This window comes from Barbatula barbatula (assembly GCF_947034865.1).
Source record: "Barbatula barbatula genome assembly, chromosome: 12".
NCBI lineage: Eukaryota > Metazoa > Chordata > Actinopteri > Cypriniformes > Nemacheilidae > Barbatula > Barbatula barbatula.
In genome coordinates, this window is record NC_136775.1 from 13622488 (window position 1) to 13643593 (window position 21106).

At 38.8% G+C, this 21106-nt stretch overlaps 2 protein-coding genes across 6 annotated transcripts in view; one reads left to right on the forward strand and one right to left on the reverse strand.

Annotated features, from left to right (window-relative positions):
- On the forward strand, positions 1–6873 carry polr3c (polymerase (RNA) III (DNA directed) polypeptide C). Of its 5 annotated transcripts, none has more exons than XM_079470136.1 (16): positions 1–196; positions 321–484; positions 1736–1882; positions 2025–2289; positions 2458–2661; positions 3385–3464; positions 3569–3670; positions 3846–3938; positions 4039–4119; positions 4230–4281; positions 4487–4547; positions 4620–4770; positions 4924–5025; positions 5111–5160; positions 5236–5385; positions 5482–6873. In XM_079470136.1, the coding sequence occupies exons 3-16, from the start codon at positions 1736–1738 to the stop codon at positions 5561–5563; spliced, it is 1620 nt and encodes a 539-aa protein (XP_079326262.1). In that variant the 5' UTR covers positions 1–196; positions 321–484; the 3' UTR covers positions 5564–6873. The 5 variants fall into 5 exon arrangements, with proteins under 5 accessions (XP_079326262.1, XP_079326263.1, XP_079326266.1 ...); XM_079470137.1 differs by having other exon boundaries at positions 81–196; positions 298–484; XM_079470139.1 differs by lacking the exon at positions 1–196 and having other exon boundaries at positions 446–484; positions 1733–1882; positions 5482–6511.
- itga10 (integrin, alpha 10) overlaps positions 5821–21106 on the reverse strand; it is a 25647-nt gene continuing 10361 nt past the window's right edge. Inside the window, exons 8-31 of the mRNA XM_079470135.1 lie at positions 20772–20920; positions 18344–18494; positions 15210–15375; positions 14269–14342; positions 13517–13661; positions 13252–13400; positions 12785–12928; positions 12081–12284; positions 11838–11968; positions 11528–11694; positions 10869–11011; positions 10670–10780; positions 10473–10558; positions 10241–10382; positions 9391–9483; positions 9215–9291; positions 8342–8431; positions 8126–8210; positions 7917–8030; positions 7708–7815; positions 7390–7503; positions 7207–7302; positions 6927–7040; positions 5821–6473 (exon numbers count right to left, since the gene is read on the reverse strand). Coding sequence (XP_079326261.1) covers positions 6417–6473; positions 6927–7040; positions 7207–7302; positions 7390–7503; positions 7708–7815; positions 7917–8030; positions 8126–8210; positions 8342–8431; positions 9215–9291; positions 9391–9483; positions 10241–10382; positions 10473–10558; positions 10670–10780; positions 10869–11011; positions 11528–11694; positions 11838–11968; positions 12081–12284; positions 12785–12928; positions 13252–13400; positions 13517–13661; positions 14269–14342; positions 15210–15375; positions 18344–18494; positions 20772–20920 — 2910 coding nt within the window. The 3' untranslated portion in view covers positions 5821–6416. The remainder of the gene's footprint in view (positions 6474–6926; positions 7041–7206; positions 7303–7389; positions 7504–7707; positions 7816–7916; positions 8031–8125; positions 8211–8341; positions 8432–9214; positions 9292–9390; positions 9484–10240; positions 10383–10472; positions 10559–10669; positions 10781–10868; positions 11012–11527; positions 11695–11837; positions 11969–12080; positions 12285–12784; positions 12929–13251; positions 13401–13516; positions 13662–14268; positions 14343–15209; positions 15376–18343; positions 18495–20771; positions 20921–21106) is intronic.

Sequence of the window (21106 nt, forward strand, 5' to 3'; positions counted from 1 at the left end):
TCGGAGAATCGATTCACTCGGCCGCTTCCTTGCGATCGGTCTGTTCAAAGAATCGTTTAAGAATGTTCACTTAAAACAGATTGCGTTGGTTGTTGCCAGCCGCCGCTAAAAACCAAGAAGAAGATTGCATTGGACTACGATATTTCCTCTGCTCGGAGAACTACGTAAATACTTTTAAGAATATGGGGCGTAAACGGTTAGTAATCGCACCACAATACCACTACATCACTTTATGATTGATTTAAATATATAGTTTAATATCGCTTTGTTTGTGTTTTCAATATGTCGTCATCACAGTTTTTTTTCTATATCAAACAAAGCTGTTTACCGCCGAGACGCTGTGCGAATCGCTTCAACTGAATCAAAAGAGTTGGTTCAAAAACGACGATTTGTTTGTTAACCGGACGTCACTAGACCTTCACCACGTGATCATACCACGGAAACCCTTCAATGCTGATGGTCATACAACGTTTCGGCAACACACGTGAGATCTCTCAGTTAATTTAAGATCTTCAATATTGCTCTGTTTATGGTAGTCTCATCTTTGTACACGTGTCTCTGTGTTTGCAGTTGTAGAAATGTTTGGGGTTTATGATTTGTTTTTAAAAAGACCAGACAAATACACACTTACTCTGTGTTAGATTGTGTGAATGTTATTACTCAGAAACTCAATTATTTAAAAGTAGGGGTATGCTGTGACGCAGAGGTGTAAAGAGTACCCGAAAACCATACTTGAGTGAAAGTACAGATACCTTGCTGTGACAATTACTCCATTACAAGTCACAAATTCGAGTATCTGATTTGAATAGTACTTGAGGACACAAGATATAGTACCTCAATGCCCTGTAAATGGCAATATTGCTTCTTCTGTAGCAGAAATAAACCGCTGCCTGCAGATAAAGTTAGGTGCCATGCAAAATTGTATTGCATTAGTCATTACAAATGTAGTGGAGTAAAGAGTGTACTTATTCAAAATTGTAGTCAAGTAGAGATCAAGGTTGCTAATATCTTTAATACTCAGTCAGTACAACTCCAAAGTAGCCACAGCAAAGTAACTAGCTACATTTACTCCCAAACTTTACACCACTGCGTATGGTCTTACTGTATTTCTCTTTTATGTAAGGCAAGGTATTGAATAAGTTACAGCTTGTAAAACAATGTATGATGTAAATGTTCAGAGGGTCTGCTTTTTTTCTTCCTGTCCTGGGTGAATGCTTTCTGGTGATTTATTACAGGTATCAATAATAACAATAACTGTGGGAAGTTTATTGACAGCCATGGTCAATGTTGCCAGGTGTTGCTATGAAAACTAAACCATAAAAATCCTGAATAAATCCACTTTATTAATTTGAATACAAATAAAAGTCTTATTAGGTGGGGAAAATGCTATTATAAATGGACCTTGCAAAAATAACTATTTTACATTTGCCAGCCGGTGCGGCTATTTTTGGTCCTAGAAATATTTTTCCAGTTTTTTGTATGAATTAAAAATAGAAAAAAGCTCAATAAACCGTTGTCATGACCCAAACCAATCAGCACCCAAACCATGAATCACAGCATCACAACATATTGTATGTGCGGTATTTTTGGGGGCAAAATGGTTAAATGAATGGGATATTTATTTATTTTTGGAACCATAGTGTTTTTTTCTTTTGTCAAAATCAAAAAGAGTAAGGAGCAAATGTACAAGCGCATCCATTTATTGTTTGTTAAGTTAAATATGTTGTTTCAGCAGATGACGGCACAGGAGGAACGTCTGTATGGACTGGTGCTGCAGGAGCACTTTGGAGAGGTGGTGGAGAAAGTGGGCACTCATCTCCTCCGCAGTGGCGTTCTGAACCTACGAGCTCTTGTTCATGAGACCAAACTTCCTCTTGACTTGGTGAGCTCATATCAGTCCCCCTTATCCTGATATATTCAGGTCACACATTCTTTTCCATTTCTACTGTTTCTTGTTTTCTCTTTTTGCAGAGTAAGTCAATTTATAATGATCTGTTTTCCTCTTCAACACACACTTCTACTAGGTCAAGAAGTCTCTGTGTGTGCTGGTGCAACAAGGGATGTGTACGTTTTCTGCAGGGCGTCGTGGTCCAGGGGCACCCGTGGAATACCAGATCTGCTGTGAGAAAGTTCTGCACATGCTCCGTTATCCACGCTACATCTACACAGCCAAGAGTCTTTACGGAGACACAGGGGAGCTCATTGTGGAAGAGATACTGCAGAGAGGTCAGATGACAATGAGCAATACAGTCAGCACAGTAGCAGACAGACTCACCCACAATATGCCAGGTAAGTCCTACATATAATGCATAGGAAACCTGTTTTTATATTTATACACGACGGAACGTAAATAAATCTCATTGTGAAGAATTCACATATAGATGAAAGGAACAGAACGTTAAGTGAAATTAACATTTTTTATGTCTTAACTTATGTTTCAAACACTTGTCGCACCAGAGGGCCAGTGTATGGACTACAGTGAGGTTGTCACCGCATTTTCCCGCTTGGTGGAGACTCATTTTTTGCAGCGCTGTCCCTCCGTGACCCCAGCAGGATTTTCAACCTCGGTTGGAGCTGACTCTAACCCTCCTGCTGTAAAGCAGCCCGTCGAGCCAGAGGTCAACCCAGACTGCTACAAACTTCCTTACATCAATATCAGTGGTGAGTTAATTCAGTCAGAGGTGGATGACACTATTAAGTTTTCGTGAAATATATGACTCTCTGTTTCTCATAATCTTAAAGACCTTTTGATCTATAAGCGTTTGCTTTTATAGAACAAACTTAGTTTTCCAGAGAAATATTACAATTTTTAACATGTGCCTACAAATTATTTCTTTACAAACTCTTGGGAAATAGGTGTATACACAATACTGGTGTCATGATTAGTTGCACGTATTACAATATTTTGAACACATATGAAAAAGTAAAAGTTTGAAAATGTAATAGATTTAATTCCAAAATAATAAAAAAAATGTTGACAACAAGGTTTAATTGAACCATCTGCATGTAAGTGTATAAACTGAATTTTAACATAAAATAACTAAGAAAGCTTAACACTATGGGGCAGTTTCCCGGATAGGGATTATTTTAAACCGGTACTAGGCCTTAGTTAAACTAGAATATTTAAGTCATTTAAAAAAATGACAAGTGTGCATCTTGAGACAAAACAGGTACACTGATATATTTTAAGATATTTCAAGACATCTCTAACAGTTAGTCTGGGACTAGTTAGTCTTAAGCCCTGTCCTGGAAACCACCCCTATGAGATAACTTTTTGAAACATTAAAAATAAAACAATCACTACATTTATAAGACCTGAAAAGCCTGCTACCCTCATTTCCATTTGAGTCATTTCAAAGTTTAAAATAACTTGTGTTTTCTCAGGTAAGGGGAAACGGAGACGCAGTGATGATGGTGATGCTGACCAGAGCACTGCAAAGAAAGCCAAGACGGACAACAGTGAGGTATTTCAGTGGAGATAATGACATCACGCAGACTCTCATGTTTATTACCGAAGCATTTCATCTCTAATACTGTAAATTTATCCGTTCGCTCCCACCATATGCAGTTTGGCGATGAAGGGATCTACTGGCAGGTGAATTTCGAAAGGTTTCATCTGCACTTCAGGGATCAGGCCATCATTAGTGCTGTTGCCAGTAAACTTGATCAGGTGACCACAGCTTTCCTACAGCAACCTTCTTCTGATGTGCTGTGAGATAATATTGGACTGATGTGTCTGGGACTGAATGTTCTGGATTTTCACATTTAGCTTTTCTCCTCAAGGGAAATAATAGTACAGAAGAATGTAGGGCTGTTTCGCCTAAAATTCTTTTCTTCCCCTACAGACCAGCAGTGAGATAGTTCGAACCATGTTAAGAATGAGCGAGGTAACCACGCCTGCTAATGCTGCGTTCACTCAAGCTCTTTCAGCCAATGAGGTAACGTACAGACATGTATTATATTTCCAGATTTTTATTTTATTAGATGTAGGTTTATGTATGGCTGTCATTTGATTGTGCTTCCTTTTTTTCCTGTTAGATTTTCCGATCTCTTCCCTCAGGTTACAACATCGCCAGGCCAATTTTAGACCAATACCTCACTCTCCTTGTTGATGATCCGGTATGTGTAGATATATACACATAAATACATGCAATCTAATATCTGATCTGAAGTCCTAGATGACCTTTTCATTATTTCTGCCCTTTTTTTCATCCTGTCAAATCCTCTAGATGGAATTTGTTGGCAGAACAGGGGACAGTGGAGGAGGGATGTTTGTTGTCAGTATCCTTTAGAAATAAATATGAACCACCTTAAAGACAAAGGGAAGTTTTCCATGCCTAATGTGCATGCAAATCATTTACTTCAGAATTATGTTTCATGTCAAAAAGGAGCCAACAAAGTGGCCTCATGAGGGGCTGTAACAATTCATCTTATAAAGTAGAGGAGAAAAAATAATGGAAGGGTTGATTCTTGACTCTGTGGTTAGATTTGCATCGTGCACTGGTTAACCTGGCCAGAGCCACTCTGGAGTCTGTGGTCCAGGAGAGGTGAGTAGGGTTTGTGTTCATCTTTGTTCTTTGCTCAGGTTTGTGTCATTATTTGGCAATGCTTTGTGTCAGGTTTGGTTCGCGTTCTGCTCGCATCTTTCGCCTGTTGCTACGGAAACGACATCTGGAGCAGAAGCAGGTAGAGGATTTTGCCATGGTTCCAGCCAAAGAGGCCAAAGACATGCTGTACACACTTCTGTCTGAGAATCTGGTCCAGCTGCAGGTACAAGTTCTTTAGGTTTCTCTTTATCACAGGGAATGTGATTGCTAGAGTCCTGCATACACTCAATGCTGTGTAAATATGTTTATATATTTAAAAAAAAATCCTGTAGTCAAATAATACGTTTTTCTATATTTCTCTCTTAATAATATGCAGGAAATCCCAAAGACACCAGACCACGCCCCCTCTCGTACCTTCTATCTGTACACTGTGAATCAGCTGCCAACAGCCAGATTACTGCTTCAACACTGTTATAAGGTACAAAGCTCTCGAGAACATTTTTTAAATGTCCAGTGTGAATAAAATGTTTTGTAAAACACATATTGTGTGTGTGTGTGGACAGACAGTTGGAAACCTGATCGAGAGGAGGCTGTACGAGACCAAGGAGAACAAGCAAGTGTCTCTTTTTTGTAAATGAAAACATTGAAATTCTCGGCTCATTGAATTAATTTGTTTATTGATTGACAGGCGACTTTTGGAAAAGTCTCAGCGAATTGAGGCCATTCTGGCATCGTTGCAAGCCACCGGGGCCGAGGCAGAGCAGCTGACAGAGGTGGAGGAGATGATCACAGCTCCAGAGAGACAACAGCTCGAGTCTCTACGGCACCACATCAACAAGTACTGCACATCAAACTCCACTATACACATCAGTTTGACTCACAGGATTCATGTTAACGTTACATCATTTCCACTCTTTTTTCTTTGTTCTGGCAGGTTGGATTCCAGTGAAAACCAGGTGGACGAGACCATATTTCTTATCGAATCCTACATCAAATCCACAAAGTCCTCATGCTGATTGATATTTGGATGAATATAGGCTTGTTTAAATAAACACGTTTATGTTTGATAAACTTGAGAACAGAAGTGATAATGGTTCACCAAAAATGGTAGATGAAGAAATGATGACTCCAAATGTACTCCTAATAGTTCTTTTAAAGCACGGGAGAGGTTGTCTTATGTATAGAGAAGTGAAAGTGGACACCGATGTTAACCGTGTAAGTTTTGTCTAGATTTAATTTGCAGTGGATTAAAATAAAGATGCAATTCTGTTTTATCTAATGGTTTTATTTATCAATGTCAAAAAAGCAAAAAACATTTACAACCTGTGCATTGACCTTAAAAACAGATAAGACGTGATTTCAACAAGAGAAATAATTAAATAAACTAATTGTTAATATACTGCTTGTTTCTGACTTAAATACAGAAATCATTGTTTTGATTTTCACAAATAGTGCATTTGCTTGTCCGTCTGCTTGTTCATATCACACAATGGCATTGCAAATATTCTGACTCTTAAAACAGATAATCTACAGATTAAGTCACTGCTGCCATGAAACATTTAACCTGTATCAGTGGATTGTAATTTGACCATGATGACCCAGCAGGGTAATGGACTGACCCACAATGAATGTGTACCTGCTGAAACATTCAAAGTTCTGTGTATTTACTGTACATTTTGGTTAACCTAAGTTAAAGCTGCTTTTTAAATCCATTCCACGGATGATTTGTCAAAATCAGCACAAAGGGCACGGCCCAGAGAATGTGTCTGTGACTGATCGTGGATGAATAAGTGTTTCTGGAGCAGAATCACTGATCATGTCTAATGGTTGTAAAGGAAATCCCGGTTGAAACTTGCGTCCACTTTGTGCTCAGCTGTCATTGTTCTCATCCTCCTCTTTCCTCTGTTTTCTTGTGAAAAAGCCCAACTGTACGGATACATTAAAATAAACATGGATTAGACTATAATTTTTACTACAGATGTAGTTAATGACACCCACAGTGTTATTTCAGTGTGATTTATGTTGGGTATGAGATTAACTCATATTCGCAGAAAAAGAAAACTGGAGACACCGATCAAACTAACAGAAAAGATACACTGTATATTTTCAGACTTCAAATACTGCAAAGAAAACGAATTCATGTTCACATTGAAGCAATACAACAGTAATATCTTTATATGTACTGTATTTAGGAATGTACAAAAACATTTGTTATGTGATAACCTTGATTTTTATCAGTTTGCATCTGTCTTGTCATGCTGTCAGTCTTTCCAAGCACTATAGAAATTTATCATTTAATACACTTTAAACTATACTCCAATAGCCTATATATGTGTTTTGTAAGGGATGAGCCTGATTGAGGTTATGTCATGCTGGTACCTTCCAAAGGATGAATACTAAGAGGGCAAGTAGCAGCAGTCCTCCAATAATACTGCCAATCAGAATCCAGAGTGAAATTGGGATCGAACGCCCCTTCAGAACTTCCAACACTGTCTACACACAGCACCAATGTGTTAACAGTGTCTCAACAAATGTATTTTTATTAAATGATCAACTTTAATAAGCATAACTGACACTGCAAAAAAAACATTTTATTTATGTAATATATCCAACATATAAAGTTGTTCCATGAATTTATCTGTCTAGGAAGTTCTCTCACCTCCCTCAAGAGGGCAGCATCTCCTATTGTAATCAAATTGGACTCCTGAGCAGAAAGCTGGTAGGAGCCCACTATAGTCACTGCTTTGAACTTGGCCTGACATGAAAACACAAAGGGTTTTTGTGTGATGCTTGGAAACATTAGATATACTAAAGTGTGTGGGTCAGAGAGAGAGACACTCACCTGTCTAAAGAAGTTGTCATGGATTCTTCTTGTGATGCGGATCTTAGCCATCTCTCCTTTCAGTAGCTGCTGCACATTACACATGACCTCCACACACCACGATGAACTACAGTTCTGAAAATAATAGCATAATCCATAATGTTTGCACTACTTACATTTTCTTGTGCCATTATGCTTTGCTCATTCCTTTTATTTATACAGAAAACAGTGACATAGACGAAAGTAATGGCTTTACAACAACATAGGGTGAGGAAATGATGACACAATTTTGTGGCACCTATAGATATCATATGTGCACAGGCGATTCAATTTTCTCACCAACAGTTCAGTTTTCTTCATGTCTTCTGGGTGAAGTGGACGTACATCTCGCTGCCTGGACTTCAGCTGAGCAACATCACTGACTATTCTGCAGTTTACACCTGATGCCTAAACACAGAAACAAAGCTTTCACTCTATAACAACACGTCAACTGAACTAATTATTGTTCAACACACACAAACAACAGAAAAACAGGCAATGATACTAACATTTTGAGAGAAAGCATCAACCACTGTCGCAAAAACTCTGTCCCCTGAAGCCACAGACGGCAAACTGACACTTAGCTCGAGATTCCTGACTGCGTAACAACCCGAGTTTTGCACCTGCAAAAGCAGAACACACACATTACTATTTTAAATTGTAAACATACATAAACTTGTACAAGTAAAGTTCCTGTTTCAGGTTTATTCTAACCCACCCTGAAATGTGTGTAGAACTCAGGCCCTGTCCCCTCAGACACAGTCCTGGTGGGGTGGACCTCATAGCGGTTTAAATTGGACTCACTGTTGTGGATTAAACCATCATAAAAAGTTAAACATTGAGCATCTTTAAAATATGATTCCTAAATTGTTTGATAACATAAACAGGTAATAGAGGTATTGTCGGATAATCTGTCAGAAATGTAAACTCTCACCTTGTGATAAAGAGTTCAGGCTCATACTGAACAACACTCTGCAAATGAACGCTGTTGTCCGACAGTGTGTCTACATTCTCTCCGCTGTCACTGTGGAAACACATAAACACACACTGAGTGAAACATCACAGGACTGCGATGTACACGATGTCATCTTGACTGTAATGTAACCACAGATAATTATAACAGCGCTCTTGCGTGAGTTATATCGCTGCTGTAAAACTGACATGTCCGACTTCACACTCTGACTGGATTAGATGCTTACAAATCGGTTTTTAAATGACTATTACTCAACAGAGCTACAGTAAAAATAAGAGATACACTGTAAAAATTTAATGGCAACATGTTTTACAACACTTTGCGATTGAAATGACTCGTACAGCCAATTTTAGGTTCAAGTTTAGGCAAGTAACGGTTCTTCTACTGGTAACCCAAAATATTGCTGGCTAGACATGCTTTTAACTTGCTAGCTAATTTAATTTACTTGTATTTTTTCTTTTGCTTGTTATCAGAAAGAATTTACAGGGAGTGGTACAAACAATAAAGTGTCCCAGTGGCATAATAGAGATGTTTTGTGTTTTGGAACACAGCTTGTTTAATCAAACTAAAGGACTGAAATTAAATCTTGTGTAATTATGCACACCATTAACCACTTTTGTACATCTGTTAACTATATTTTGGGTAGATTTTGCATTTAGTTTTATTTGAAAAATCAGAATTTTTTTTAACTTTAAAATACAGCTTTCTTTTAGGATTAGGGTAACAGTGTAAGTTATATGGTTTATAACTAGTGATGCTTAAAAACAATAGACGTTTATGGAATGTCTTGAGTAAGGTAAGTAAACGTGTGTGTGTGTGTGTGTGTTTGTGTACCTCTCAGCAACAAGCTTTATCTGGACCTTACTGTTGAGAGATGTACAACTGAACTCAAATTCCAGCATGAAGTTTACCTGAGAATAAATGAGGCAATTGATCAGATGGTCACAAGGCGACTCAACGCCTCTTTAAATGAAGCGGAACGAAAAGCCAAACTTCTTTCTGAGCCTTACCTTTGAATGAGAGCGAAACACCGGATAACTCACATTACAGGAGTGACTGTTTGAGCTGAGAGCTGTGCACTCCATCTTAAACTGGACATCTTCCTATAGAGAAATAAAGAGCATTTATGAGATATAAGAAACTTAAAGGGATAATTCCCACAAATTCTGTCATCATTTACTCACCCTCAAAATGTTCTAAGACGGTATACATTTCACTGTTCAGCTGAACGCAAAGAAAGATATTTGGAAGAGTGTTGGTACCCCAACAGATCTGGGACATCATTGACTACCACAGGAAAAACATCTGCTATTGTTGTCAATAGTGCCCAAGAACTGTTTAGTTTCACGCATTAAACAAATATTATTTTGTGTTCAACGGAACAAGTAAATGTATACTCAACGTGAGCATGAGTAAATTATGACATCATTTTTGTGTAAACATGAAACTCGATTGACTTATTTTCCATATCGTGACGTTTATCCGAGTGAAACGGCTTCTGAAATTTGAAAAAATGTAGGGTGGGGCTTTTATTTTGCCTTTCCCTATTTGATTGGTTTGTTGTAAGTTGGACCTGGAGGGGAGGGCTAAAAATGCCTGGCCATTGGACAGTCAGTATAAATAGTCCTACCACTTTTTTGTTGTTGACGTCATGTGGTAAAGAGGTTTTGTGGAGAGAGTGCAAATGAATTTTGAAAAAATAATGGTGTGCACCGATAAATCGTTTATAATAATCACTGCAACACTGTGTACAAGTAGTGTACATGTATGTTTCTGCATAAATGACAGATTATTTAAATCAGATGTAAATCTGTGTTAGCTCATTTGTTTCAAGCGGAGTGAAAGTGACTGTGTTTGTACCCGGATGCTCAGGCTGCTAAAGTGCAGGTTTTTCGAGTAATGCAGAGTTAAACTGGTGTTATAAGCATTTTCCAAACGGTTCTGGAGCTGTACTTCTACTGCGAGCCTCCGCCGTGGGCCGCGTATCACATACGGCTTCTGCCTGCAGGCACAGAAAATGTAATGTTTGCATATATTTAACATCAACACTGCAAACATATGATCTTGTAGAACCTATAATAGTGAAGTTCACCTTGTCCCAAAAATTTCCATATGTGCCTGCAGACTCAGATCTGTTACACACACGTCATCCTCCCCACAGTCTTTGAAAAATGGGATCTAAAGAAGATTTTCTTTTATAAAATTTCTGCATTAATTGTAATTTAGTTTAAACACAAATTATCTAAGTAATAACTGGATGAACTACAGTACTGCTTCAATAAGACTCACAGACTTCTTCACTGTGGTTGGCCACCCTTCATCCAGAACAGGACTGTTGTCTGTGTCATTGATTTTAAAGCGCAGGGTGAAGCTGATAGGCCGAATGTAATCAGCTGTGTCCTATGGATCCAACCAAAGTGTCAAGTGATTCCAAAATATAGATGAAACATGAAAAGGAACGGTGGTCTTTTAATGGATTCAGACTCACAAAAACATGAAATGGTAGCATGGAGCACATTTCTTCTCCAACACGAATACTGACGCCCAGAAGGCTCTGTCTCTGTGAGTTGTTGTCGAACAGAGCGCGAGCCAAGATCTTTCTGTCATCCAACAAGGCCTCCATTTGCACATCTACAAAAATATGCAGGAGCAGAGAGTTAGAAAGTGTATGGGAGACAATTTTGTTTGGTTTCTGACGTTCTTCAAAATATCTTCTTTTGTGTTCTGCAGAAGAAAGAATGTTGTACAGGTTTGGGTGAACTATATATATATATATAAATTAGTTGAGCGAAAACTCAAATTCAAAATCAAATAAAAAAATGAACATACACAGGTGAAGAAATGTGATTCAAAATTATTAAGAAATATTCTGCATTATTACCAGGACACTAAAGGTCAAGTGTATGAAAGTTTGCCTCCAAAAAATAACACACTGGACCTTTAAAAACACAAGATGCTCTTTCTTCACGATGAGATGGATGGCATGGATCGCACGGTTTTGAACTTGTTTAAACTCAAGTCTTGATTCGAATTGTCATGCTGATAATATCATTTCTAAACAAACTAGACATTATAGTACTCAATACCAATACACCAATGGAAGAGTGTCAAAAATGTTTAAGTCTGGTTGGTTGGATGATTCTTTACCAAAATATTTGCTATTTGAGCCAGGAGAGCGGGACATGGCCAGGAAGCAGACCGTGGCATTAAGGCATGCAGAGTCTCTGCCAGCCCTGTGGCAGTTCTTCTGGATCACATTAATGGCGTGTGGCTGGAAGGACAGGCTGGCGTTGATTTGAACTATTTTCCTCGATCTGCAGAGAAACCGTAACAGGTCACCGTGGGTCAAAGTCAAACTGCTGTTCTACACATTTTAAAATGGCGTACTGACGACTTGTGGGATGGCACCATTGTGATGATGCGTACAAACACAGTACTGTAATGATGCATGGAGTACCTCAACAAGACTGCGGAGCCCTGTGCTCCTACAGCAAGATCCAGTAACTCATCCCCATCCAGATCCAGCAAAGCGCTCAAGCTTCGGCCAAAATACTGCAGCCTGGCAGAGATGGAAGAGCCAGCGATTCGCTAAAGAGAGAACGAGATATTACATAAAATGATTATCAATGACATGTATACTGGGAATCCTGTTTGAATGACTATATTTGCAATCAAGCATCATAAATAGTGCCACGTTTACTTGTTTGTACTGTGGTATGATGTAGTATTCGTCGCCGTGGTAGATGTAAAGCGCTCCCTGGTGGTCATCCTCCAGTGGAGCTCCAACCAGCAGGTCAGTGTATCCATCATGGTTTAGATCAGGAGCTACAGCCATGGCATAACCAAACCGTGCATCCTGCACCTTACGCTGAGCATGCAGTGTACCGTTAGGTGCGAAACCATCCTGGAAGAGAGAGATGGAGCATGTTTCACATAAAACGTTCATGTATTAAGTTCTGGATGGCAAAAGAAATGAGTTCAGCATGACGTACGAATAGAATTGTCATGAAAAAAATTCTTACACAATCCTGATCATTACATTATCAAAAATCTGCATCTGATCTAAACATTATGCTCCTGTATCTGAAACAGTAGAGATTTTGATCATTTTGAGTGTCATTTGCAATCTGAAGTTATAAATTCAATTTTAATATTTCTACAGCAGCTGTTGTGTTTATTTCTACCGCTAAAGTGTGTTATTTGTTATATTCTATGTTGATATAAATGATGAAAACATAACCAAGTGTTGAACGATCTTATGAAGACATATAGGGTTAGTTTGACTTTTGGTGATGTACAGGGCTCACAGACGATTTGTTGCTGTATATATTTAGAAGAGTAAAATGTCGCACACATACACAACAACACACACTACGCCGACTGTATTGCCTCTGTGGTTCTCACCCCATCCAGACAGTAGACGTAGACTTTGCCTGTTTCTTTGTTTCCTGCTCCCAGGAACATGGGAGCGGCGATGAGCAGGATATCTGTTATTCCATCCTGATCTACGTCCACAACGCACACCTCGCTGCCAAAATATGAGCCAATCTGGACAGAGAGAGAGAGTAGAGGATAGAGATGTTAAGCAATCCAAATTCAATTCTGAGCTCCATTTGGATTTTAGGAGGGGTCTGAGAAAATACAATCAGTTTGCTTTGCTTTAATGGGAAAATAAACTTGTTAATTGTGAGAGAGCGGGAATGTGGTGTGAAAGAAGTGCTGAGAGAGGGAAAACCATAAAACATCAACTGAATAGTGGGAAGTAAAAGAAAATATTTTGAAACACTGAAATTATGACTTGACGCAAGGTTTAATGAAGATTCCATCTGTTCTGTACCATGGTAGTAGTGTGTGTGTGTGTGTGTGCCCACCTGTTCACCATTTAGGGCCTGTGTGATTATGACATCGCCATCAGGGGTGAGATCAAACAGAATGACTTTTCCTTTGTGTTTGAATCTGGGTGCCCCAGCAACATTCAACCTCCTCCAATCTCCTACTACCACTGAGGACACGGTGTAACCTGCAACAGATGTACAAACAAAAAAATGCTCTCACTAACCATGAACAGAAAGCTTCAAATAGTGCAATTCGGTAGAACCTCAAAGGAATGTTTAGTGGGTTGATGAGTGACATTACCCAGGTAGGCTGCATGGTTCTTTAGCTCCAGTGGAAACTCTTTCTCGAAGGCCTCTCGTGAGGGCATGAGCCGCCCCTTTGAAGTCTCCTTCAGGACCCCTCCGTCCCAGTCATACGCACCCACCATTCCAAACAAGATGCCATCCTACAGCACAAAATACCACAATATTAAGACATAAAATAATAAGTTTCGGTCCATGGTACATCACAGCTTGAAAATTTACAAAATTGGTTCAAGACAAACAACGGAAAGAAATGCTGGGCCTTACATGTTCACAGTGCAACACGTTTAACCTACAAATAGTTCAATGTAATCTAAATCAAGCGGATAGCGTTAGTTTGGCAGGTCACGTGAGTCAAGCGTGCATCAGCCGTTCCTTCTCTACCTATAGAAATGACACGATCGCATTTTCCATTTCAAAATTCATTTAGCTAATAGCAGCGTATCACGATCTTTGTTGCAAATCTTTCTTGTGAGAGGGGCGGGGCCAAAGACGAGACCAGAGAGAAAGCACATTATGTCGTCTCGTGACCGACAATAATGTGTTTCTCTCCACAAAAAACACGTGGTACTGTCATGATCCTGTCCCAAGACTAAAAAAAAAACAGACAAGACGTGGCAGAACATGACACAAACATGCAAAAAGAAAGCATTCAGACAAAAAAGCCTGTGTGTAAACATGTGTTTCTTGCTAAGTGTGCCAGGAAGGTGATAATAGATCCAATAGACAAGAATGTAAATTTAAACTCACATCCAATATGTGTGTTGAAAAACCAATCTGGGACATTTCTTCTAGAAAGGTGCTTTCATTGTATCCCAGAGTCCCTGTAATGGCATAACAAAGACATTAAACACTGTTAATGAACAAATGTATAAATAAATAACAAATACAGCTGAAGGAAATATCCCATGCATGTGACTGTGCGATTATAAATATCATATAAAAATATCAGCTGGTGCAAAGGCCAGTTGTGATTTTTCTTGTATATTTGACCTGTGTATCCTGTGACTGGCACAACTGTGCCCTTTTTAAAGTCACTACTCTCGCTTCCTTCCTTCCATCCTTCCTTCCTAATATGCTGTTTTTAGGGGAGAGAATGAACAGCTCATAATGATCTCAGCTGACTAGTGCATTGGCTTTGTTTCGTAGATTTAACCATTTTTGCAATTAAGTCTAGCCCATTTTTATATTCCTGCCATTAGGGGGCGGTGCGGCCCAGCCACATGACGTCATCAAATGCCGCTCATTCTCTCGCCTCTGAGCTTTCAAGTGCACGAGTTAGTTTTGCAACGGGTTTATCATGATAGTATTAGCAAAAGTCAAGACGGGAAGATTTGAAACTGCAGTTTCAAATTTAGATTTGAGAGGTTGTAGAGGTTTGTATTTGTGGTTGCAATTCAAATCTGAATATAGGACAACGTGTAAATATGTGCTATGCCAATGTATTTTGTCAATGCCAGATTACACATTAGTGACAAATTTTTCTGCAACTTCAAATTCAGAAGACAGATTTGTGAGTTTTGTCCACGAGTGCAAATCTCAACATTCAACTTTCAACAATTTTTCACATTGGGGCTGTGAGTGTACGTTTTAGTGTACATGTACAAAGACTTACTTTACATGTTCACAAATTAGAATCTACATTCTCTCAAATTTTGCTAATGATTTACACTCATAGTTCTTCCTCTTACCCTCTAGGCTAAAAATGCGTTCACCCAGTGCGTCTACAATGTCATTCAGTGCAGCCTCATCCGTCACATTGAAGAAGTATTTCTCATCAGGGTCACTCGCAATAGACTTAATCTCTGTGATGAAGGCCGTTGGATTCTTTTTTACTCGAATGTAATAACCTAATACCTGTAGGACAGAGAGATAGAAAAACACAGTTAAAACTATAAGACAAATTTGACATCCATTCGTCAATTTCCAGGCCATTATAACATTCTAATAATGCGGAGTTGTTTTCAACTCAAATATGCAGAGTTTGAAAAAAGGAAATGGAAAAAAAACACTTTACTTGACAAGCACTTTTAAATACTTTTTTTGTGGTTAGAAATGTCCAAATCCCAGTGACAAACATAAAGGGTGACTCATAATAATGATTTATGACAAAATGCTGGTGTGCAAACATGAATTGAAACAACCAAACACAGATTTTAATTTATAAAGCAAGTAAAGTAAGTAAATAAACTGGGCTGAAATGAGACACATTGTTGATTCCTCACACTGAATCTGATTCCCAAATTGTATTTCTATCATCATTAACCCAGCCTGAAGTTGTTCCAAATCTGTTAACATTTTTTTTGTTCTGTTGAACACAAAAGAAGAAGTTTTGAATAATGTAGGAAAGCAAACAATTCTGGGGCACCATTGACTACCATAGCATTTTGTTTTCCTTCTACAGTAGTCAATGGTGCTCCACAACTGTTTGGTTACAAACATTCTTCCAAATATCTTATTTGGCGTCCAGTGGAACAATAACATTTATACAGGATTGAAACAACTTGAGGGTGAGTAAATGATGGCAGAATTTCCCTTTAAACAAGCGAGTCATATTTGACACATGTCAGAAAGATAAGAGAGGATCAACAACAGACAATTTCTCATGCAGAGAGCCAACACCTCCCCCACATTCTTAGCACCAAAGCAGATGATCTGATGGATCAATTAATGATGTGATACCGGACTGAGAAAACAGAGACTCGTCCTAGAAGCCAAACACCTACACAGAGGAAATGGAAAGAGAGAGAGAGAGATCTGCTGGCAGCACAAAGGACAAGCCCCGAAATCACCAGGGTCACATTGAATGTTCAGAGGCTATTGACTTGACCTCTATTGAGACGAATTAGTCAACATGAGGAAATAGCATTTTAACTTTTGTCTACTTGTCTTCTATGAAATAATAATATTGGGATTAAAAGATCATGCATTATTTACTTTATTATTCACTAAAGGCTCAGTACCGTGGAGAGAGATCTAAAGAGCTCTTGTTGGGACTGCAGATGAACACATCAGAGAGAAACTAGTCAAATATTTCATACCAGCACAGCGTTCAACAGGTAGTCACTTACAATGACAAGAGGAGATCTGGGCTGTTAAAAAATCAATTATTTAGCATACCATAAGATCTGCTTTCATTTATAGCGCACGTTCAGTATCCACAACCCCCCGACCACTCACACACCCACCACATTTACATTCCTCTCTATCCTGTAATGTACAAAACACATCCTGCACCACATGACCAAAGCTGAATTTCTTGGGAGGTTGTTGCTCTAATCTCCCACGAGTTCTTTACTTTTCCATCCGTCTCCTCGTTCCTTGCAGGACGAAGTGGACCGTCAGAGCCTAAAACACATCTCAACATGAAAGCTATGCTTTGACTGGTGTGGCATTAGAAGCAGCTGTCATAATTTTATTCCACAGTTCCCCTTACAGGACTCAGAGAGACCTAGTTACCCAGATGACTCTGCACATTCTGGCACAGTTTGTCTAAGAGAAGAAAACATGGGCTCATTCAGGAGCAGTCTGCCATCCATTTCAATGAGAAGTGTAAAATCACCCGAAAGAGCAGCGAAGGGAAATAGTAGTGCAAAATGAATATTAAACACTCCATTTTGAATCGCTTCTGTCACTTCTTCTGGTTCCTTTTAATGTGATTTAGCTTTCTTGCATATCCAGGTAAAAAATATCTAAAACAGAGTAAAAGTGGGTTTTCAAACCGGGGTCTGTGGAAGTCCGTGAAAAATACTAGAGAATAACTGTACAAAAAGGTTAAAATAAGGCCCAAATAAATAATGACGATGAATTTGTATTTAATAAAATAAGATTACAATTAAGTAAATTAAAGTTAATAAAACCTTTACATTTACAACAATAAGAGGAAAAACAAAGAACAATACAACTTAACAGAAACTCATTTTAGAATTCTGTTATTTTTTTATATGTTAATTTTCAGCATAAAAATTATGTGTTTGTAAAAATAAATGCCTTTTTAATTTTACAATGGGGAGGATCTCACTTGGGGGTCTGTGGCATCTAAAGAAAACCCTTGAGTTAAAGGTTTATATAAGTGGAAGTAAGGATACACGTATGTATTCAAACGTTTTAAAAACAAATAAACTGGAAGGCTAAAGGCTGGGTCACATTACCTTACTTTAGCTCAGATTATGCCCAGATTTTCAGTCTGGAGTTGCAGAAAGTCTGCGCCAGTCTGCAGATTTTATTACGTATTGTAATACCCATTAAACTTTTAAAAAGTCTGCAAGTGTGTGATGTCTGTTTTTATTTCTGTTCAGATTTTAAAAGTCTTGTAGTGTGATCCAGCCTTTAAATGGACAGACAGAAATGTATTTTTGTCTTTTAAAGACGGCAAGATATTTAAAATACATTGACACCCCATCTGGCTCTTGTGGTGCCAGCTTCTTTCTATTAGTTTTGTTGCGGTTTAGGGCGGCGGTTAAGGGGTGTAGTGTGCCCACCCACAGGGGCAGAGTGTCAGTGTCGGGAGATTCAGGGTGGGGTTCACTTCTCTGATGGTCCAGAGCTCTGTTTAAGTCTATTTCTCCGCAGCAATAATGTGGTCATGATTGTTTAAAGAATGAGGGAAGACAGTGTTATCATGCAAACGGAGTAAGAGAGCGAGAGGACCTGGGTGGAGCTCAGAAGAAACACTGGAAATAGAGCAGTGCCAATTATGGTCAGTTTAAGTGGAGATGTAATATGCAGACATGCACTCTGTTGCTCGCCACTGGTTTTCTTAGGAGGGGTTGTAGGTTTTTTTAGGCAACATTAGGGGGTTTAATTATGGTATGTGTGTACTCACAGCTATTGCGTATCTGGTGATGTTGCGTTTTTCACATTCAGCGAGGACATCAGGAAGATCTTCTCCATCATGGGACTCTCCATCGGTCACGACTATCATCACTTTAGTGGCACCTTCCCTAGCACCTCTCACTGGACTGAAGGCCTCCGTGCTGGAGAAAGATAGATGAGCTTGAAAGAAACATCTGAGTAAACATAAAAAAAATCATTTACCCACTCTCGAGTTGTTCCAAATCTGTATACATGTCTTTGTTCTGATAAACACAGAGAAATATATTAGGAAGAATGCTTATAACCAGACAGTTCTTGGCCACCATATATGAAAAATGACAATGGTAGTCAAAAGTGCCCCAGAAAGGTTTTTTAGGCTTTTTTACATTTCTCAAAATATCCTGAATGTAAAAGCAACTTTTCATACTATGGTAGTCAATAGTGGCCAAGAACTGTTTGGTTACAAGGATTCTTCCAAATATATCTCTCTGTGTTCATCAGAATGAAGACATTTATAAAGATTTGGAACAACTTCAGGGCAAGTAAATAAGGACAGAATTTTCATTTTGGGGCGAACTGTTCCTTTAAAGGGATAGTCTTTTGTCCTCTAAAAATAAAAGGCAAGATTTTAGAGAAAAGAAAGAAAGAGTTTGTAATGATAATTGATAAGAGGGCAAGTAAATGTTACTATTCCTTTAAACTTTGTTCAGGAAACAAAAGTCTTGTAAATTCAGGTATAAACTGCCTCTCTCCATGTGAATAGTCTTAATACAAAAAATATTTGTTTATATATTTTTTCCAGTGAAATACACACAAAATGGATAACTGTAACACAAAAAACATCTGTGCATACTGTAAACATGCAGCAAACGTCTGTGTTGTTTGTGGTAGTGTGACCTGCATTTTTCAAGAAGTTGCGTGGCTCAGTCAGCGTTAGTCAACTTGGTGTTTTTAGGCGGTTGTCCAGACTCAAGGCTAAATATAACTGTGTGGCCTCCCGCAAGAGTACAGAGTTTAAAAACAACCAGCAGCCTTCTGCCTAATTACATCCAATGAAAGCCATGCTTAGAGGAGTACAGAATAACACCAGACCGTGTATAGTTTGTAAAAAAAAGAAAAGTTTGAAAACGGACACAATAGAATAATACGGAAAGAAAGAAAGAAAGAAAACTTGCATGGAAACTGATTTGAGCGAGTAAGTCTGTGATAATTGCTCAGGCTGGTGTTATTTAAAGACTGTTCTTTATTGAGTGTTTCGATTTATGTGGCTTAACTCACACAACTTTTACTGTGTGTTTCAATTAGGTACTATACTTGAATTCTTTAAAATTTGTTTTTGTGTGTGTAAATGATCAGAACTGGCTGGGAGGATATTTGCCGGGAAAGTTTAAGTGTCAATACATAATAAACGCAGCGTAACTAGGATTTATGTATCACGATATGTGAATAAGCAAACACTTTCAGTATGTCTTCTCAATAATTTGGACACTGTGTGTGTGTTTGCACAGCTGCACAGGCAAAGAATCAGTCTGCTGGATGGTAACCACACCTGCAGCTCTGCTGATCCAGCTACCCTGTGTCCCTCTCCATCAGCAAATCTTAATGTTATTACAACCTTCCTCACCTTATCCGACTACTACTATCACTTCATCTACCGCGAAAGAGAGGAAAGTAAGTGCGTCAGTAAGAGTAAATGAGAGAGAGAGAGAGAGAGAGTCTGTATAATGTGTGCTCTAAAGAGAGTTTTAAATAAGCCTTAAATTGAGTAGAAACACAAATGAAAGAGCTAAAGGACTTGGACTAATAGAAACCCATTCAGTCTTAATGTTTTTAGTGTAACATTACCATTTCCCCTTTATTCCTGATCCTTATTAGAATTAAACAGGACGTCATCGTTTTAAGAATTCTCTTTTTCCAGACAAATAAGACAAAAAAGTATTAACTCATTTTTAGATATAGCGTTTCTCTCCTGCAGTCACAGAGTTTTCCTCCGTGTGTTTTTGCTTTTGTGGTGTGAGTTATGGTTAGTGTCCCACACCGGTGTTTGCAAGTGTCTAGTGTGTGCTGGGGAGCCAATAAGGAAGACTAGCTGGAACAGACAATACAGGAATAAAGGAGAGTGAATGCTACAGAGTATGCAATGAATCGGACTTAATGTAAACATCTCTGCTCATACATGTTTGATGGAGTCTCTCAGTAGGTAGTGGACTTCTAAAGAGATGCCTATCTACACAAAGACGTTCTTGATCGAACAGACTCCACTACTCCACACACTTTACATTATCTCTTGATGTGGTCGAGATCAGGGAAAGGGTAGAATGTGCATAAAGAGATACCTTTTCGAAAAGAACAGTGAGATAGCTCTGAAAAAGAGAGAGAGAGAGGTTTGCACATTTGTTTTGAGTTGCTTTGAGAGCGTGACCGGCGGGTCGCCATACCAGGCCATTCGGATGGCTTCAGCGGTGTGTGTCTCTCGGCCCTCCTGACGACTGATGTTCTTGGCTGCTTCAACCACGTCCTGTGTTGTCTGATAGTCCCTGAGAGACCACTCGTGGACTGAGATCTCTCCGTACTGAATGACACCCACCTACAAACATTTCATTCAAGTTAAAGGTGAACTGTGTTATCAGCAAGAAATAAAAACATTAAACCAGCACTGCTTTTTTTTGCAAACTGGTCCGACTTTGGCTCAACCAATAGTGTGTGTTTGGGAGGAGGAAAACTGTATGTGCCATATTTTTGCAATTTTAGCTTTTAAAAGATAAAGTTCGAG

What these genes read in the sequence shown, in the direction of transcription:
- polr3c (XM_079470138.1), top strand. An exon ending in CTCTCCTTGTTGATGATCCG is followed by an intron (nt 4,120 to 4,229) that starts GTATGTGTAGAT and finishes CAAATCCTCTAG; the next exon opens with ATGGAATTTGTTGGCAGAAC. An exon ending in GAGTCTGTGGTCCAGGAGAG is followed by an intron (nt 4,548 to 4,619) that starts GTGAGTAGGGTT and finishes GCTTTGTGTCAG; the next exon opens with GTTTGGTTCGCGTTCTGCTC.